This window comes from Glycine max, chromosome 8, assembly GCF_000004515.6.
Source record: "Glycine max cultivar Williams 82 chromosome 8, Glycine_max_v4.0, whole genome shotgun sequence".
NCBI lineage: Eukaryota > Viridiplantae > Streptophyta > Magnoliopsida > Fabales > Fabaceae > Glycine > Glycine max.
This window is the reverse complement of record NC_038244.2, coordinates 18,089,751-18,109,500: the sequence shown is the minus strand read 5'-3', so window position 1 is coordinate 18,109,500 and position 19,750 is coordinate 18,089,751. Positions and strand designations below refer to the sequence as shown.

Here is a 19,750-nt window from a genome sequence, read left to right as displayed (position 1 = left end):
ATTTCACCAAGGGACAATTGGTGGTTGGTGAGTTTGAGAATGGCATCTTCCAGCTTATTTGAGGACCCCTTGGCCCTGAAAGCATCAGCCATAACAATGACAACACCAAAATTGATAGGAAAATAGCTAGCAGTTGGCTTCGAGGGGCCAGTACCTTCAAGAAGAGAGACGGGGAAGGCAAGTATATTTTTTCATTGATCTGCAGCTTATTACATGGGTATATTTATACTATGATTCTCACTAACTGAATTGTAATTTTGTGCTAGGGAATATTACAATAATAGAATTGGTTATGTTGTCTCCTAAAGGTAGACCAACATTATCCTGCAAATCCCTTGTTGCTAGCTCAGCCATGACAAGCATCATTCACACATAGTCCCTCAGGTACGCAGGCTTTGTAATTGTTCTCTTGGTCCGCTCTTCTAATTACACCCCTGTGTTCCTTCCTTCACTAGACCCATTAACTGATGCTTCCTGCACCCATGTTTCGCTATCATATTTCTTATGTCTTTTCCATTTGTTCACTCCTTCAAGCAATTGCTTCACTCACCGCAGCTATTGACTCCCTTGGATCTCTCTTCGCCTTCCTGTGCATGAAAAAAAAGAAGTTAGTTTGATATTTCATGAAACCTATTTGCCTGAATGCTTAAGGTCAAAGCTATAATAAGCTTGAAGGACAAGTTTTCCATCTCTTAGGATCATATCCATGTCATATTCACATCTTTTTTTTTAAGAAAGTGTTTAATTGTTAGAATGTCAGCTTTTGTTAGTAAAAGAGATTGAATTCACAATCTTTCAGACATTCATTTCTTCTTTAATCATTAAACTAATCTTATATCTTCATATTCACATTCTTTTAAGTATTCACAACTCATTAACTACTTGATGAATTACAAGGAAAAAAAAAGAAGGGAAAACCAGTTGTGCTTTATGCATAATTTAACAAGTGAAGATGAATTGCCTAAATTAAGTTTGGAATCCATTCCAGTGATGTTCATTGAAATAAAAGTAGAATCTCTGTTAACCTTCTTCCCTTGACTCTAATAATGTTTTAGGTTGTGTTTAGTGGGAGGAGGAGAAACAGAGAGAGGGAAAAAATAGGTATGTGAGGAAAGAAAAAAAAAGATAAATAAATGAGAAATAAAGATTGTTTAGTATGAGATAAGTGAAAGATAAAAGAAATATTTGAATTAAAGTTATTTAATCTGTAAGAAAAAAAGAAGAACAATCAATATTAAATAAAAAATATATATATTTGAAAGAAACCAACAAATTAGTGCATGCCAGCAGGAGAAAGAGCTGTCCACAGAACTAAAAGCTTCTCTGCACTTTTTCTCATACATGTAAAACTTCTCCGCACTTTTTCTCATACATGTAAAAGATTACTCCAGTAGAATCCATCCAAAAATTCAAATGTTTCATGTCTATTTCATATCTTTCAAACAGCTAAAATTTTTGGAATTTCGTGCTTTTCTCGCCTTTCTCCTTCTCTTCTTCAGTATTTCGACGCTGTCAAACCCATCCTTGGAATGACATGGTTGGTTACTCTTTTCATGCACGCGGATGTGTGGTTGGTTGTTGGAGCGAGGGAGGTCAATTATGGGAATTCCTTCAAGAACATGGGAATTAAGACACCCCAACGTCAATCATAACATATATAAATGAATGGAGATGAGGAGCTCAAAGGATCAAGGAAAGAAAGGGACTAACTGTGTTAATTAAGGCTTATTATGTTACGTTTGTGTTTGCTTCCCCTTCCCGTTGTGGATTCATTGCATTAAATCACGTAACAAAATTAACACAAGTGCCGTGAGTTTATTAGAAAGAACTTTTGTCATTTTTGGTTCATTCAATTTTATTTTAATTTTATTTCACTAAAAAAATTATTTTAATTTTTTATGTTTTTAAAATGTATTAGTTTGATATTTTTTAATTTTTTTATCTAAAACATTTAACTTAATTAATATTTCAAATAATTAATTTAAAATAATGAAAGTTAATAACCGGGCACTTTCTTTATTTTATTTTAAAAAAACAACCACATGAAAGGAACAACAAAACTCCAGCAACAATCAAAGTAGAATCACCACAATCAAAGACAAACATTGTTAGTGTGAGCAGATTCGCAACACTCCAGCAACAGAAGAAAAACAACAACTCTCCAAGAAGAATGCAACAAGCTGAATGTAGAATCCAAGATTCACAAAAAGAACGCAACATCTAGGAATAGCAAACGCGAGCAGAATTGCAACACCCCAACATCAACATTGCTACAATTGCCAACGAGACTCGCAAGTAGACACAACACAACGTCGCAAGAGCAGACACAAACAGTAAATAAAGCAACAAAAATCAACTACAAAAGGGGGAGATTGATCGCAACAGCCAAAATTGGTGCCGGGGACGAACTCGTCTGGATTTGTGTCTTTAATGGAATAATGGTGGTGTGGTACTGCATTTTTGTGTTGGTTCCTGTCAAAAAACATCGAAAGCCAGTGCACACAGGCTATACTCACTTCCGTCCACGTTGTTAATTCTGATTTTTGTTATTTTTTAAAAATTGATTTTCTTAATTGATATGATAAATGTTACAATAAATAATATTCTTTTTATTTATTTGCTATTTTTTTATTAACTCTCGTAACTTTTAATGTTTTTTTTTTAAATTTATCAAATCCTTTAAAATTTTGTAAATTTATAAAAAAAATTTAAGTCGTTGAATTTTTATGATATAAATTCATTAAAATCTAAGTTTTAAAATCTTATTGTAAAAATCTTTTAAAAATATCATAATTCATTACATTTTTTAAATTTTTTTTAATTTAAATCTACATGATCTTTTATATCAAAATAATCTTTTAAAATCTAACTCCAATATATTTCCTAAATCAATTGTGCTAAATATTTATAATAATTATTAATAAAAGAAGAGTAAAATATTTGTCTTTTTGAAATAATTAGAAGAATAAATTGTATTTTTCATCTTTAAAAGTGTGTGACAATAACAAATATGTCCTTAAAAAATGAAAAAAAAATTAGACCTTTAAAGCATAAAAAGTGAGACAAATTCATCTCATGGTTAATTTTTATCCCTTAACAATAAAGAACTCGCCAACTTGGCATGTGAGGACAAAAATATCATGAAATTGATATTCCCATGAACATAAGGACTAAAATTTCCAATAGATATACCCTTAAATTTAACAATTTATTGACATTTTTGTTATTAAAAAATACAACTTATTGATAATATATCCACGAAATATATAAACCTTTTATAGTATCTTGTCATTGATGCTGACTAATTAGGTTTTATATATTTAGTGGATATATTTGTTAAAAAATTATATCTTTGAAGGCCAAAAATATCAATAAATTTTTAAAATTATGGATGTATTTATTAGTAACTTTAGTCTATATGACCATGTGAACATCAATTTCATAAGATTTTCGTTTTTGCATGCCACTTAGGTGAGTTCCCTAACGTAAACGGGTGAACTTAACATTAAGACAAATTTGTTTCACTTTTTACCCTCATAAGAACTAAATTTTATTTTTTCATCTTTTAATAATATATTTGTCAACAAATTTAAATTTTGAAAAGTTTGGAAATGTTAATAGTAATAAAAACCACTGTTTGTAATATATTAAAAGTAACTTATAAATTTTTAATGAAAGAAAGTACTTAAATATTAAAATTAAATTAGTGTGTTGAAAGGTAAGAACAATATTAAAAGTAATCAGAATAATTATTTGGAATTTTGGTAGGAATCACAAGTATCGTTCAAAAAATATTTTTGACCTAGTAAGATAAAAATTATTGCTAACAAGAATTACTAGTCATAATATATTAAAATTAGATTACATGTAATTATCTTTTTCTCGTAGGTACTGTTTTATTTTGCTATGCTTTCTTGTCACAAAAAAATAGTAGTAATTAAATTCGTTAAATAATTATACATCTTAAGATAATGCAATCATTACATTATCTTAATTTAAAATATTTTTATACTAATTATAATTACCTTAATTAGTTTAAATCAGAATATATACTTGTTACAATCACTTTATTTACTGGAATTTTATATTTTTATGAGTTAAAAATACTACATTTCAATAAAAGGGAACACATATAATATTACGTGACATATACCTACACATTGAAATTTTATTTTATATATTGACAAATATTAATTAATTAATGATTAATTTTGCATTTCACATAAGTTAATGGAACCGGTAAGCATTTAAAAAAATGTGATCCGCAAAAAGGCCATTTGAGATGTTTGGGCCTATTGGGTGTGAAAATGGAGACGGGCTTATGATCCAAGAGTGGTCTCATATTCATCGACGGTCAGAATCAAACATGGAAGCGAAAGAGGAATCAGAACCGTGGAATGTGAGAAGCCCCAGGGCACACAGCTACTACAAAAACCCGACCTATTTCATTTCACGTGTTGTCTAGCCCGCCGAGAAAACCCTAATTCGCTCGCAGTCACCCAAGAGGCGAATCCTTACCATTGCTCGGTACGTTCCTATTGTTCCATCTTTAATCTTCCATTGTTCTTCTTTAAGTCTCTGCATTTTGCTTAATCCGCCATATAAGTGTTTAGATCTGAGATTTGAATTGATTGTACGAACGACAGAGATGGGTGAAGAAGTGAAGGCCGTGGTTCCAGAGTCTGTTTTGAAGAAGCAGAAGAGAGAGGAGGAATGGGCGTTGGCCAAGAAGCAAGACCTCGAGGCTGCGAAGAAGAAGAGAGCCGAGAGCCGCAAACTCATCTACAACAGAGCTAAGCAGTACGCTAAGGAGTACGATCACCAGGTACACCTTTCTTACCCTAAGTTTGTTTTATTTGCAATTTTTCTCTTTCGTTTCTGAACCTGTTGTCGTGATTATAATAGGAGAAGGAATTGATTCGGTTGAAACGCGAGGCCAAGCTGAAAGGTGGATTCTATGTCGATCCAGAGGCTAAGCTCTTGTTTATTGTTCGCATTCGTGGGTATGTGTTTCTTTGTTTATTTGCATCTGCTTCATTAGAGATTTTAGAATATTCAGGTTGGTCTGACTATGTAATTGTGTTTTTTCAGTATTAATGCCATGGATCCCAAATCAAGGAAGATCCTGCAGCTGTTGCGATTGAGACAGGTATTACTTGTATATTTGTAATAGAATGCTTAAATGGTATTTTGATGCTTTGCTCTATTCCATGCCTTGTTATGATTCTCATTTCTAGTTAGTGTTAGGATAGTTGGACCATGAAGGTTTTTATGTGTTCTTTCTTCTTGGAGAAACAAAAGAAGAGGGCAATAAAGTTAGTCAGAGAAATATTCTAATCCAATTACTTTGCTGCTTTCATTGTGTTCCCCAGGCAATGATTTCATGTTTGATCCCTTGGCCTTAGATTAAATTTTAATCTTGTGACCTGTTAAAGTGCCTGTACTTTGAGGATCAGTATACTTGTAGTTTATTTAGTTTGATAGCAACTATTGGATGCTTGGGATTTGTTTTGTTGTGCTCAATCCATGCAACTTGTTTCCATTTGAAGTATAGGATGCATTTTTGAGCATGCAAAGAGCACCATTATACTGAATATTTGTATTTGTATTCATATAGAAGCAATTTGGTGATGCTGATCCTTATCTTTTTGTAAAACAGATTTTCAATGGTGTATTTCTCAAAGTTAACAAAGCCACAGTGAACATGCTGCACAGAGTTGAGCCCTATGTGACTTATGGGTATGTTTACTTCCCTGCCATACTTATTTAATTATGATTATAGGTTTTTATAACTGCTAATGAGACTTCTGCTTTTGTTTTAGATACCCAAATCTTAAGAGTGTGAGAGAACTTATTTACAAGAGAGGGTATGGAAAGCTAAACAAGCAGAGGACTGCTCTAACTGACAACTCCATCATTGAGCAGGTATTGTTAATTTACAATTCTGTATTACAAATTTGAATTAATTCACTACATGCTTCTGACTTGCTTGGATGACAGGCGCTGGGCAAATATGGAATCATTTCCACTGAAGATCTGATCCATGAGATCATCACTGTTGGGCCTCACTTTAAGGAGGCTAACAACTTCCTTTGGCCATTTAAGCTCAAGGCTCCTTTGGGTGGCTTAAAGAAGAAGAGAAACCACTATGTCGAGGGAGGTGATGCTGGAAACCGGGAGAATTACATCAATGAGCTAATCAGGAGAATGAATTGAGCTGTGGCACTGTTCAATCATTTGATTAGTTGAATGAATCTTTTCTTGTTGGCTTTTAGATCAATATCAGACGATTTTCGTATCTGAAATTTTGAGAATAGCACATTTATGACTTTGCTAAATCTTTTTTGCTAAGGTTGAATTTTTTTCGTTTTTACAAGTATGAGTGGTATATTTTATTACACAACATTCCCATTATTTATATGCGTAGCTTTCTGTTCTGCAATTTTTGGTATGAAACCATGTTGATTTTGAATTTGTTCTCGTCTCATTCTGAAATTATTTTGGTGTTTTACAAGGCCTTTTTGCGCAAGTCAACGATTAGTAGAAATTTTGAGGGTTGATTTTACTGGTTTGACCGTATTAGCAAGGGTTTAGTTTTGGTATACCACTTTTTACAACGTTATTTAATGACTTTATTGACGAGATTTTATGTATTTATGCTTAGTATATGAACTATTGTTTTGTCCAATTGGAAATAGCCAATTCTCATTTTTTTTCTGTCATTTTTTCTCTTCGCAGGTCTTTTTGAAAACTTCAGTTTACTCGAACGATTTTGTGTTTATCTTAAAATCAGCGTAATTCGTCCGCTACTCGAGAGTGAAACTGAATAAAACATTTATAGTGATGCAACTATGCTGCCAAATTGCCAATTGCTTTACGGTGTTTGGTTCCTAGGAAAGAAAGGGAAAACTTGGAACTGAATAAGAGAGAAAAGAAGAAATAGGTGGAAAATAAGTGAAAATGAAAGTTTAGTTGAAAAAAAATAAGGTGAAAATAGAAGAAAAACATTTGAATTAAAAGTCGTTTGGTAGGAATAAAAAAACTCACACCTGTGATTTGTAAAAATGCTGTGTTATTTGAACAATGCTGTCTATTTATTTGCAAAAATTCACTTATCTCGTCACATCAGAATCGGATCAATTTCAACGATCAGAGAACTCAACAGATCACCATTGTCACCGGAATGAAGTCATCTCAAGCTCAGCACGACATCATGAGTAGATTTGGGCACCTGCAGAAGACGACCTCCAACACACCTCCATTGACGAGAATATGGGCACTACTATGCAAGGAAACTCCGACATTAAAATAAATGGGACAAGAGCACCATTTTTTTTTTTTGAATTTCCGTTCCTTTTAACTCAACTAGATTACCGAAAATCACACATTTAATTTCTTTTTTCTCCATTTCTCTTCCTTTCTCATCTCTTTCATATCAACCAAAGTGTAATGTATGATTTTCGATAGTTTAGTTTCAATAACAAAAATAAAATACTATACCAGTCAGTTTAGTTTGAGATAATTATAATTCAATTCAATTCTTTCATATCTAATGAGTTAACGACTCAAATATTTTGTTTGGATAAAGAATAAAATTGAGGAAAGAACTAAGAAAAAAAATTCAAAAAGAATATTAAATTAAATCCGAACCACCTAATAAAATGAGAGATACTATGGAGACCGTTCAATGTTGCCCAGATCCTGTGCTATCAGGATGGCGGCTGTATTCTATTCCTTTGTATTTTTCGAAATGAAGAAAAAGAGGCCAGCAAGGTGTCAAACTGTCTATAGGCAATCTCATGGACTCTATCTTAAAGCAAAGGCTAGGCTACCATTCGGCAGCGGCAATTGAAATTTCATGTAATCGACTTTATCTACCAAAATTCTTAATACATTCATTATTATTAACTAATGACTCACCAAATTATAAGATTCATTAAACAGTGACATACGTGATTTTTAAGCCAGAATAAGTTTTAGTGTCAAAAACAATGTATTAAAGAATGCGTTCATAACATTCCTCAATTACATTAACTATGATATACTTGCCGCCAGTGACAGGAACTGCAGGGCACACAGAAAACGTTACCGCTTCTAATTATTCATTGAGCTTAGCATCGTAGCATTGTTCAATATATGCCTTCTAGTCTTTCACCCTCGAATTCGCTCAGATGTCACGTTTCAGCGAAGAGGAAAACATGAGTACTTACTTGCGCACAAATATATCAAGAGCTGTCCAGTGTCGACTCAACCCGAGGCATGTAACTCAACTCCGGATTTCTTCAGAACTCGTGATACTGGATAAAACCAAATCAATTTTTCATAAATGCTTTGATAATATAAATGAATGTGAAGAGAGTGTCGATTTTATTGAAAACTTTCACTTGACAAGGTTGTTTCTGTTGGAGGATTGTGGGCCTCAATATCAACATGCCGAATACCAGGCACAAGATTCTGGATCTCCTTCTCTAACCTATCTACTTCACTTCCTAAAGCTGTAACTACTTCCTCACCTGTAACATCTTACAACTGTAAGCATGGAATTACTTAATCAGTAAGACTATAAGGATCCAGTTTACTACTGCATACCGTAATTTGACATAATCTTCATCATGGCAGTATCATCCTTCTGCTTAGCAGCTTCACGAAACTGTAAATAAAACAAGTCAAGAGGTGGTGCTAAATCAACTTAGTCGATATGAAAGCTTCATATAATAGCAGGGCAATATAACTTTTGTTGAATGATCAGGAAAGCCGATGGATGGAGTTAACCTACACTAATCATGCCCAAAGAGACGGAATATATTATTCTTTTAAATGAGAACCAAGGCCCTACGATAATTTCATGTAGGTTAATTGCAAATTGCAAACGCACATATTTTAAACAAGTGCAATGCATTGCTAGCATGTAATCAAAAGCAGCAGTAGGTGAATAATACTAATAACAGCAGCAGAACATAGCAGCATATTATCAGAGGTTTTACATGAACATTATAATGCGTATCTACCTGTCTTGCCCACTCTTCACGACCAGTCCTTTTAAGATAATTTTGCACCACCATTTCTCCATTAAAATCTGTTTCATTAAGAATGATCAGCTTAACACCATCATGCATAATTCATTATCTGAATTCTGTAACAAAGATGAGAAAGGAACCTATTTCTGCCTTAAATCTGAAGAATCCAGGCCCAATAACTTCACTTTTGCAATCATAGAGGGAATCTACAACCTAAAGCAAAAATTCACCTTAGTCAAATGAATGACAAAAAAATTATGTGATTTCCATAGAAACTAGCAAAAAGCTTGTACCGGGTCTTTTTTCAAAAACTGAAGTACTTTCTCCATATCATGGTCATCCATGGCTCTACCAATCAAAGCATGCCGGTTTCTCTGGATAAGAAATATGGCTACCTGCATGGTTAATTCAGAATGGAATTAAAATAAAATAGATACCACTTCAAATGCCCGGGGAATTTTTGCTGTCTTCTGAATCCTCTTTACCATTCCAAGTAAGTTGCCAACTACAATAGAACCTATGGGATCATAAATGGCATTTCCAGTAACATTCACTGCAACCAATGATGCCCCAGCAATAACAAGGCCAGTGACTGCAGCACCATCCTGCATATTTTGCTACCATATATTAGAACAAACAAACCAGACAAAATCTCAATTCATTACTAAAGGGTTTAAAAACTAAATAGAAAGATAGACTCATGTTCCATAGCCGATTAAAGGGACAATTATGCAACTCCTCTTAACAATGCAAATTTTAAGCAAAATGACAACAAAAATGCATTATCTTTACCATGGGGAGCATAAATGCATCAGCAATGCTTGTTTAAACCAAATAAACCATAACATGTTTGGGAACTAAAGATAAGTGCAACAAGTTGTCACCTCTGTCATCACAGCAACAGATGTGGGATCATGGCCTCGCCAAATATAGTCTCTTAATTTCATTCCCTCTGCAGCAGCACCTTTCTTGACAGCTTGTATGGCAACAATAAGAGAGGCACCTGACAGAAAATGCTCATTGAAGAAGGAAAGGACAGAAATAGACTGCATTCAGATTGAAATGCAGACAGCAGTACCTTCAATGACGAATGAACCACATATCACCAAAGCTGCATATTTCATATTCTCAGGGGGCTGGAAAAGTAAAGTCTCAAAAGTCAATAACTTGAATAAGAGAAAATTTGCAGATGAATAAAATAAGCAAACTGACAACAACATAAGATGAAAGAAGTTAAAAATATTGATTTCAAATATCCAATTTGGTTAAATACCTGTGCAATCCACAAGTTCTGTACTCCATTAACAACGGTGGCACCAGAACCAAGACAAAATATCCCAACAGCAGATATCAAGGACCAAACAAATCTTTCCTTGGAATAGCCATAACTGCAGAAATAGAAGACAGATTGCCACTTTAACATACCGATTAAATTCCAAAGTCACACAAAGACAAAAGCAATATATCAGTTCATCCCATGAAATAGAAATGGATGGCATAACAAACTATTATCATATATTGAGTCCAGTTAGATTTTGCAAAATCAGTGAGTGATTCAGCAACAATTATGTACAATAGCTCCTGAATCATACAGCATGTGAATGGAAATGCATATTCAACATTCGAGATTAAAAATAGGGAAGCAGGGGTGAGAAACATAATTAACACTGACGGATGAATAGCATCTGGTGCACGCCTCGAGCTAGATAAACCATAAGCAAGTAGTGCCTACAAAATAAGTCATGCAGCACATGCCAGTTTCTCGTTTTGATTAGTTTGGTAAAATATAGGAGTTGAAAATAAGAATGAAGTAAGGCTAATGAGGTGAAAATGAACCTGGTTAGCAAAATCGGCAACAGAGTGGACGACTTCAGCTAACATAACATGACTAGAGGAAGCTAACCATACTCCAAACTTGAGTGAAAAAACAAGAAAGTTACACCACAATGCAGTTTTAACAGCTCGCTGACTACAATAACATACAAGGAAAAGAATCAGGTGCAGGTAAATGGAAGCATTAAATAAAGTAAAATAAAAGAGACCTGTGGTGATCGTTGAATTCAATGTTGGTGGTTGCTGGCTTAGCCCTGGTAAAGAAACCTAGAAGAGAAAAGAGAATTAAGATAAGATAAAAGTAGCACAATAAGGAAAAAGTAAAAAGAGATGTACGCACTGCGATGGCGATGAGCATTGAAGCCGGGAAGAAGGAATCGGGAATTTGAGGGAATGATAGCTGGTGGATGGTGGTCTGGTTTGAGGATTACGACGGAGAGGGAACGGTATGCGTGGAAATTGTGAGAGCGGCGGAAGCGAGAGCGAAGAAGAACAAGATTATAGGATGTTCGCATTGAAACTAGGGCTTTAAGCTACCATATGCTTGTTCGTTCGGTGAAGAAACAAACACGGTAACCCCCTTCTTCTCTCAAACGCACACACCATCACAAGTACAAGCACCCCCTTTTTTCTCTTTTTTAGTCTTTGCTGATCATTAACCAAATTCCTCTGTCCCCCCCCTTTGGTTTAATTCAATACTAATAGTCAATTATAGGATCTCACCAATTTATTATTTATTATACAAATTACATTTATTGGGTGGTAGAAAATTGATTTATCATTATAGTTGAAGTGAAAGATTATGTTAGCTTTTTAACTAACTTAAAAACTTGTTTAATCAAAATAACTTTATATAAAATTTTTGGAAATGCTATTCTAACTTTTCTAAGTAATGATTCAACTTATAAACTCGTTTTTTCCTTTTTTTATTCTCAATAGCTAGTCTTGAACACCATATCATTAATTTCTTTCCTTTAAGCCTAAACTGAAATTTTAAACATTTCTTCTATTCACTTCAAAACTTCACTCAAAATCTTAGCTTAGACTTCTCTAAAGTAAGCTAATTTGTACAGCGAGAAAGTAAACATTACATCCAACTTTGATTATTAAAACACCTCATAAACTTAGCTTACTTCAAATCAAGGGTATATATGTCCTTACATTTGTACTTTATACAGTGTAGAAAAATCAAATCCCAAAATCATTTCATTTTGTAAAATTAAAAAATTTATACTATAAACCCAAACTAGTTATTGACAATGCTAATAAGAATAAGAGAGAGAGAGAGAGAGAGAGGTGCATATTAATATTTAAGGAGGGAGTAGAACATAATTCTCAAATGAAGTACATGTAAGCTTCATTCATGATTCAAAAGTGTAATTTACTCTTAACTTTTTTTTACAGATAAATGTCTTTTCAAGACTCTTGTAATAGATTTGTGTTCTATGTAATACTTAATTTTCTCTGCAATAGTGATCCCCAAGTAGTAGTTGTATAATTAATTCTTCCAAATATCAGTATTAGTGGGGAAACATGGTTTTTTTCAAAGTGATATTAACCATGTTCACGGCATTGACAACAGAAGTGGCCCCATACAAAATGATCCATTAGACTGACACTTTTTTTCTGCTATGCGACTACCTTTAAACGTTTTTTTTTTCAATCGTATTACAAGTTGTTTAGCTTTCAGGTCATTTAATCAATTTTTCACAAAAATATCCAAGCAGAAATTTAACATCCCGCAAACTAATCAAACATCACCCCTATATATATATAACTCACTCGTGGTCGCGGCTAAGTCATTTAATTGAATGTTTCTCTTCGATCTGATCCAACTAGCGTGCATATCCCTAGATAAGTCATGAGTCCGATAAAAAAGACTTATCCAACAACAGACAACAAAAAAAATGAAGAATGGTTGAATACAGAGAACCACCTATAGTACCATAGCAAATTTCATCAAAGAAACAACACAAGTGTACAACACTAACGCGCTCCATAAAATTCCGTAATAAATAAAAGCAATATAAAGAAAAATGTTAATAGGCAGGAAGTATCTTCTATTCAATGCGCAGATATATGCCTCAGTTATATATAATGCTCTGAATATTTGGTTCCAGAAAAAAATAAAGGACAACAACCTATAAGCCGTGAATTTCAAAAGGGTCATTCATCAATAAAAGGTCAGATCACCTTGAATAAACCCATTTTAAGAACTTCAGTGAAGAACTATTTCCTATATTAGATACCATCTGTGGCTGAATGAACGAACCCCTTACCCCTCCCCAATGAGGAAATCCTGACATCTTACAAGCTCCATAGTGGAACAAACTGCTCTTCTTTAATTTTGGTAAAAGGGGTTCGATCAGCAATGGTAGAGAAGAATGGATATCTAACCTGACCTTCCTTCCTTTCTGCCACCTATTCTAGAAAAAGGTTTTTGCTTCTCATTTAAATTCTTAACAAGTCCCTCTTCGTGTCTGGTCACAATCCTCAGAGGGTGGGCTTCTGTGTTGAATACCCATTCGTCTAATGAGATGACTGAAGAAGGTGAGAAGAGAAGATAAAAATACTTCAGGGTCTCCGCAAGAAAGAAGCTTTGCATCATGTTGTCTTTGACTCCACTATTAACCTGAGAAATGTGAACAAGTGATAATACATGAGTAGGCAGAATAGTTGCTTGGGATACTAAATGGTTGTCCAGCATTAGATAAATATCAAAGGAAGCAAGAAAGAAAATTGGCAGAAATTTAAGAGTATGAAGATATGGCCCATGCCAACAATTCCATTGATCAACAAATAATATACAGCCAAATATTCATCAACAACAGTAAGCATGACCAAGTAGATTGCCCATGAATAGTAAAAGTCATTAGTCTCCTGCTGACGAATATGGCTTTTACTTAAAAACAACATAATTTTCAACACCTAATGCCAACGAAAATAAGTTAAGCATTCAATTGAGAAAAAACACATATAGAATGCTTCTATATAATCTATCGAAGTGCTTAATTCAATAAAAGGCTTTCTCTAAAGAGTAAAGAGCCAGAACAAATAAACTAACTTTTGATAGGATGTACTTCATACAAAAACAATAATAATGCAAACAAAAACACATTATTAGATGTGAAATTGAGGTGTGCTTACATCCTTCAGTCCAACATAGCCTGACTCTATGCGGGAGTTCTTCTCAAAAGCTTGAAATATATTCCAACCCCATTCTTGGTATGTTTTGTTGCCAGTTAGACGCCAAAGGTAAAAGAGGGACTCAACTGTCTCTGGCCTCAGTATGTTCCATGATGTACCCACACTCATGTCCTTAATATTCAAAAATAAGTTTGAGATCACACAATTTTCAAATTACATGGCACAAATAAACTAATAACTAACCTGCCCAGAATGAAAGAAATAGTTCTCTCCAGCCAATTTTGTTGGAGTTGATTGGTAGAAGTTATAACATGTCCAAGCAAGCTGCAAAGTAAGGTGCATATCTTCAGTGATTACCTCATAATATCAATATCGTTGCAAAATAAATATCCACATGCACTGGAGAAGGAATGAGCAGTGAGATTCCCTGTAGGTTGATACCACATTAAAACATCACACACATCCACTACTTCCACTAACATTGGATAATTATTTTAACGACAACAAAATTCTTAGTTATGACTTATAGCTCAGCACATTCTCTGTTTTAAACCAATGATCAATTTCTTGCAAAAAGAAAGGTGGAACATGTTTCCTGAAAGGAAACATAGGCTTTAGAAATGCATGCTAATTTACCCGAGAGCAACAACAACAAAATCTTATCCCACCAAGTGAAATTTACTCGAGAGCGTAATATACATGAAATTGATAACATCATGATTTGAATCCAAGCAGCTTAAGAATTCCTAATCAAGGAAAAAATTATTAAACTTATATTGAGGTGAAAACCTTGTGTAAATTGACAGATCAAGACCAAAACTCAGTCAGTCAACAGAACAAGCACATAGAAGGGTTTATTAAATTAAATAGGCTATCAAAATATACCTCTTCTGCAAGTGACAGAAACTTCTGTGAATCATCAGCAGCACTGTAACCAAATGATCCCAAAGCAATCATCCCTGGAGCAAAGCATGCTAGTTCATCCATCTGCAGGTACTCGGTTGAATGGAAAATTATACCAACACCCAGAACATCATATGGTAAATACTAAATATGACAATACAAATATTGTAAGTGCAATATCATACTTTGTCTGTGAGAGATCCTCCATTCTTCTCACATATATAAGTAAAAGAAGATGGTGTTGATCTCCTAATCAAACTTGACAGGCCTTTCATTGATTTCTCCCACATATCTCTGTTTTCAAGATTCCAGAAAGAAATAGATGAAAAAAAGAAGTTAAAAAACACTTACACTTATTCAATATTTATGTGAAAGGAAAATTGAAATGCCTTAAACCATAAAATTTTAAAGATTAACATACAAATTCTATCATCAATCCAAGGAAGTAAAATTATATTTTAGCCGCTACTGTCTACTACAACAGCATGGATACCATTATGAATTCATCCATAACATATCAACCCAAAGGGCAGAAAATGTCATTAAGTTAGTGCATTGTTCTCACCTATAATGTTTTATGGATGAAGTCTTATTCCCTTGTATCCAAACTTTGAGCAAGTACTCGTAAAAACTGCAACAAGATTGTGTTAATCACCAACAGACCAAATTAACAAATACTAATAAAATCATTAGAATTTAACAATATCCAGATCATATTAATGAATGCATAAGTTTGCTATGATTATATCATGTAAAAGATGGTTGCTAAATTGTGGTAATACCTATCACCCATGGCACCGAATGTGATGGGAGAGTAGCCTGCTGCCCCACTATGAGGATTAATGTAGATGGGAAGTAATCCATCATCAGGAAATGTTTTATTTAGCTGGGCTATTACATTTTCCACCTGAAAAAGCATGGTGCAACCCATTGAGTGCATTGCTAGAAAAATTGCATGCACAAGCAATATACAAGTACCAGCATAAGCAAGTAACTGATGCCCTTAGCTATGTGCTTAAAATATACAGTCAAGCTCCAACAAAGTACAAATAAGACTACTAGTAGTGGTACAAACAGCCTGCCATCAATTAAGCATATTTTAACAAGAAAAGGGCACCAGCACTACAATGTTTGCCTATAATTATATCTGATTTTTTAGCAACATAAATGTACCCCCCCACCCCCCCAACTGGTCCCTTAAAAAACAGAACATATAGAATCAAAGTTAAAAACCTTCTGCTGATACTTGAGGTCTCCAGTCCTTTGGGATAGAACAATGAATTCCAGTTGTTCAGTGCCAGAATCTGCCAAGATACTCTCACCCTTGACAAAATAAAAACACAAGGAATATAAACCCATTAAAGCCATATTTCTCTGACTCTAAGGGTAATAAAAACGTAAAGAATGCCAGGTAGTTAAAATCAAGGACTACAACCCATTGAAGTAATATCCAAAATCTCCTAGTGTTCAGTAAGACTGAATGCATAAACAGAATTCTATAATTTACCCCAGTCCAACTAGGGTTGTGTGCTCGTCCATGTGATAAATTAATGATGTTGTAAGGAATTCCTGTAGGTGTATTCCATGCAGGCAGTAATCTGTCTGCAATTTCTATTGCTTTGTCGAGGAATACTTTGTCCCCTGAAAGATCATATGCACTAAGAAGGCCACCTACTACTCTGGATTTTGGTGGAAATCGACCAACAAAAAGAATGATTAAAAAAACAATCAGTAGTCTAACACATGAGCTCAAAAATATAACTTTTGTAAATGGGGAAGGAACTTCAACTGCAAAGTAAACCTTATAAAGTAACCTTATGGTTGTCTCAAAAACACTTGCTTCATAATCCTTGTTAAAATCCAAAGAGTTTGCAACCCATCTGTCAGAGCAATTTCTTATTATGACAAGGAATGCAACAAAGCATAACCAAGAGTATCACAATTAAATATTAAACAGATGAATATAGCAAGCAACTGAAACAAATATAAATGACTACTATGTCTCAATTCAGAAAAAATTCAGCAATGAAAAGTGAGTAGGAGCAATAAATATGTATCAGAAATCAAACCTTAGGAGTTAAACTATAACGGCATGAAGTTTCCCACGGTAAAGCATTAAGATAGCAAGATAAAAATAGAAAACAATATAAAGTGAATTTTCTGCTCTACATGCAAGTATCTTTGCCAAATATAACTTCAGAAACAACCTAATCACTATTGATTCCAAACATATATGGAGATATGAGTGAAGCAAAAAAAGAACAAGATCACTTGTTCATATTATAGAGTCAAAAGTTACACTCACTCTCGTGCTTTCTGAAACTGTTCGTTGAGACCCATAATATATAGTGTATCAAGAGAATCTATTAAAGTTGCTCCAAGACCTCCAAAGCTATTGACACCATTCTTTGATTGTGGCTGGTAGCACCAAAAAGATAACAATTAATTTTTAAAAAATGTAAATTTAAAGAACAAATAAAATAATTATTTTTACGAAAAACAAACCAATTTTTATCATGTTTTACTTAAGAACACGGAAGCATGCATTTAGTACAAGGACACATTCATATCTTCTTTATAACCACATCACTATTTTGGATGGTTATGCAATGAAAGCAAAAGTGTGCCATCCACTTGCTGACTAATGGCTTTGAGGCATAAATGCATAATCCTTATTTTTTTTCACATCAATCCAGAATTGTTACATATTTTAGAATTGGAGCAACAATACAAGTGAACTAAATCCTGATCTGGCAAGACCTACATAATATTTACATCTAGGGAAAGAAGCTGAAGTTGTCGCCATACAACAGAAACTTTAGACATACAGAACCCACAAAGGAAAATACCTATAAAAACTACCATTAAATAAAAAGTGAAAGGTTGATGGGTTCATTATAGAGATTCACCATACCTGAAGTTCATCTTGTCCCCATGCATACTTCTCATAAGATCCCCAAGCATGAAGCATTGCTTCTTTTACTTTTTCCCTCCTCTCGATATCAATGGGATCATCTAGGACGTCTTTACTGGACTTGGTAGCTTTTCTCCCCAAGTCAGTCTTCCCAGAGGTACCACCTTGTTTGTTATTTAAATCATCCACCTGAAACAAATCTAATTGCTTAGCTTCTAAGAAGATTAATGAAAAAAGGTTTCATAACACAATATTACATTCATCAAATAAGAACCCTTGGTTGTAAAACAGCTACAGTGAAAGGATTTACTAGCCAACAGCCAGAGGTGAGGATTTAGCTTTCTGCAAGATTGAATGCGGAATGATAATTCACACCGGATAGGATCCAATTGCAAGTAATGGGACTTGAGTACCACATTGGAAGTATGGGATTCTAGTGTGGGGTTTATAAGGCCTTGGGGTCTCCAACTACAACAGGTAGCTTTTGGGGTGAGGTTTTCCCAAGGTTCTTATCAGATTTCAATCAGATTGAAGCATGATTCATGTAGGAAATGCAAGATATGTACAGCCTAACTCATTGCTTGTGTTTATTCTTTGCAAAATAAAATGAAATGCTTCTTGAGAACTAAAGACTGTACTAAATGTAGCAGACAGCACAGACAGAAGAAGCAACACACCCAAAGCACATTTGATAGTCTCTTACCAAATTTTTCAAATCAGTCACTTCTTTCTGCAGCTCAGAAATTTCAACCTGTATTAAGAACACAGATAAGTTATAATACCAAAAATCCAAAAAAAAAATATAAAAAATCTCATCCTTGCTTTACTAAGAAAATTACACTGAAAACAAAGTTGTAAATTAAAATCAAGTCAAAATAGCACATACTAGTTATCCCAAATAATCACCATCTATCATTACAGTAGTATTCTATAACTAACAGTGATTCCTATTTGGCAGTTATGCAAGAATTAAAAATGAAAGATTACATCTACTCAGATCAATATAAGATGTCAGACAGACACTATGGCAGTGTCCCACATAGATTTGTTTGCTATATACTAATTCAAGACGGTCATCAAAAGTAATCAACAAGAACAAAAGAATCACAGATCGAAATCTAGAAGTTGACAGAGCAGAACTTCCGTAAGTAAGATATACCTGGTGCTCTCTGACGAGAGTTTGACGGTCCCAGAAAACGAAAGAGACACAAACGAAAACGATGAAGAGCAGAGCAAGACGCTTTGGGCGCTTCAAGTAATAGGAAGGGTTGCAGTACCTCCATTTGCTGCTGCTGCTACCCACTGATCTGCTCCCTCTCGCCATTCCCAAACAAAGATCTAAGCTTCAGACCAACTTTGTCCTATTTTTCCTTGCAAACCAATAAATTCTTAATAAACAAAAACAAAACGGCCGGTCGTTCTTTCGTTCCTTCAAATCTGCGTGTTTGTTTATCGGAATGCGAACAGCACAAGAGGTTTGAGGGTTTATAAGAAGATTCGTTAGGCTAATAATAAAAAAAGGCGTTAAAATTAAAACCTGTACATGGCTATGAAGAAGAAGAAGAAGTAGATGAATTTGGATAATAGCAATTCAATCTGTTTTGGTTTTGCAAAGTGAAGAAATTTCATGGAGAGAGGAAGCGGAGGCTTCAATTCTTCTCCACGGCATGGGTCCTCTTTGCTCAATTCAAGTCAATTCCTCTGAAAATCAATGAATATTCAACGCAGATAAATAAATAAAATATCCTACAACTAACACTCTTTCTAATTGGTAACTTCCTCATTACCAAAACCACCTTATCACCAAACACTCAAAAACTGAAAATTATAAACTCTCAATCTATCTATTAATGCTTTAGTTTTTTTTTTAAAAAAAATATTAGTATAAAATAAAAGACTACTCTTTAAATTAAATAATATTACCTTCGTGGTCTCT

General features: G+C 34.1%; 3 protein-coding genes across 7 annotated transcripts; 1 reads left to right on the top strand and 2 right to left on the bottom strand.

The window, feature by feature from the left end:
* Positions 1 to 4,456: 4,456 nt before the first annotated feature.
* LOC100813342 (60S ribosomal protein L7-4-like) lies at positions 4,457 to 6,470 on the top strand. Its single transcript, NM_001289212.2, has 7 exons — positions 4,457 to 4,527; positions 4,647 to 4,825; positions 4,906 to 5,003; positions 5,092 to 5,149; positions 5,660 to 5,739; positions 5,823 to 5,925; positions 6,001 to 6,470. Exons 2-7 carry the CDS (start codon positions 4,649 to 4,651, stop codon positions 6,214 to 6,216), a joined length of 732 nt encoding a protein of 243 aa, NP_001276141.2. The 5' UTR covers positions 4,457 to 4,527; positions 4,647 to 4,648; the 3' UTR covers positions 6,217 to 6,470.
* A 1,479-nt stretch (positions 6,471 to 7,949) lies between these two features.
* Positions 7,950 to 11,459, bottom strand: LOC100812806 (metal tolerance protein C4-like). 2 transcript variants are annotated; one of them, NM_001400386.1, is made up of 14 exons: positions 11,191 to 11,459; positions 11,060 to 11,117; positions 10,854 to 10,986; positions 10,690 to 10,745; positions 10,291 to 10,405; positions 10,096 to 10,153; positions 9,902 to 10,020; positions 9,503 to 9,622; positions 9,311 to 9,412; positions 9,158 to 9,230; positions 9,009 to 9,076; positions 8,590 to 8,650; positions 8,383 to 8,513; positions 7,950 to 8,297 (listed from the first exon to the last, which is right to left on the bottom strand). In NM_001400386.1, exons 1-14 carry the CDS (start codon positions 11,363 to 11,365, stop codon positions 8,283 to 8,285), a joined length of 1,284 nt encoding a protein of 427 aa, NP_001387315.1. In that variant the 5' UTR covers positions 11,366 to 11,459; the 3' UTR covers positions 7,950 to 8,282. The 2 variants fall into 2 exon arrangements, with proteins under 2 accessions (NP_001387315.1, NP_001239649.1); NM_001252720.2 differs by having other exon boundaries at positions 7,950 to 8,513.
* A 1,370-nt stretch (positions 11,460 to 12,829) lies between these two features.
* MAN1 (mannosyl-oligosaccharide 1,2-alpha-mannosidase) lies at positions 12,830 to 19,564 on the bottom strand. Of its 4 annotated transcripts, NM_001401201.1 has the most exons (15): positions 19,352 to 19,517; positions 18,974 to 19,251; positions 18,518 to 18,565; positions 17,815 to 18,003; positions 17,206 to 17,318; positions 16,715 to 16,780; positions 16,408 to 16,579; positions 16,134 to 16,223; positions 15,683 to 15,807; positions 15,466 to 15,531; positions 15,086 to 15,194; positions 14,883 to 14,984; positions 14,241 to 14,321; positions 13,998 to 14,168; positions 12,830 to 13,482 (listed from the first exon to the last, which is right to left on the bottom strand). In NM_001401201.1, the coding sequence occupies exons 2-15, from the start codon at positions 19,136 to 19,138 to the stop codon at positions 13,243 to 13,245; spliced, it is 1,737 nt and encodes a 578-aa protein (NP_001388130.1). In that variant the 5' UTR covers positions 19,139 to 19,251; positions 19,352 to 19,517; the 3' UTR covers positions 12,830 to 13,242. The 4 variants fall into 4 exon arrangements, with proteins under 4 accessions (NP_001388130.1, NP_001238057.1, XP_040873596.1 ...); NM_001251128.2 differs by having other exon boundaries at positions 18,974 to 19,517; XM_041017662.1 differs by having other exon boundaries at positions 12,894 to 13,482; positions 16,408 to 16,780; positions 19,352 to 19,564.
* Positions 19,565 to 19,750: the final 186 nt, after the last annotated feature.

Coding starts and splice junctions, on each gene's coding strand:
- LOC100813342 (NM_001289212.2), top strand. CDS start 4,649: ATGGGTGAAGAAGTGAAGGCCGTGGTTCCAGAGTCTGTTTTGAAGAAG. Junction 4,826..4,905: donor CTAAGGAGTACGATCACCAG/GTACACCTTTCT, acceptor TGATTATAATAG/GAGAAGGAATTGATTCGGTT. Junction 5,150..5,659: donor AGCTGTTGCGATTGAGACAG/GTATTACTTGTA, acceptor TTTGTAAAACAG/ATTTTCAATGGTGTATTTCT.
- LOC100812806 (NM_001252720.2), bottom strand. CDS start 11,365: ATGCGAACATCCTATAATCTTGTTCTTCTTCGCTCTCGCTTCCGCCGC. Junction 10,406..10,689: donor GCACCAGATGCTATTCATCC/GTCAGTGTTAAT, acceptor CTATTTCTGCAG/TTATGGCTATTCCAAGGAAA. Junction 8,651..9,008: donor GTGAAGAGTGGGCAAGACAG/GTAGATACGCAT, acceptor TTTTATTTACAG/TTTCGTGAAGCTGCTAAGCA.
- MAN1 (XM_041017661.1), bottom strand. CDS start 19,138: ATGGCGAGAGGGAGCAGATCAGTGGGTAGCAGCAGCAGCAAATGGAGG. Junction 16,781..17,205: donor CAGTTTCAGAAAGCACGAGA/GTGAGTGTAACT, acceptor TTGCTCTGACAG/ATGGGTTGCAAACTCTTTGG. Junction 15,808..16,133: donor ACCTCAAGTATCAGCAGAAG/GTTTTTAACTTT, acceptor ATGCTTTTTCAG/GTGGAAAATGTAATAGCCCA.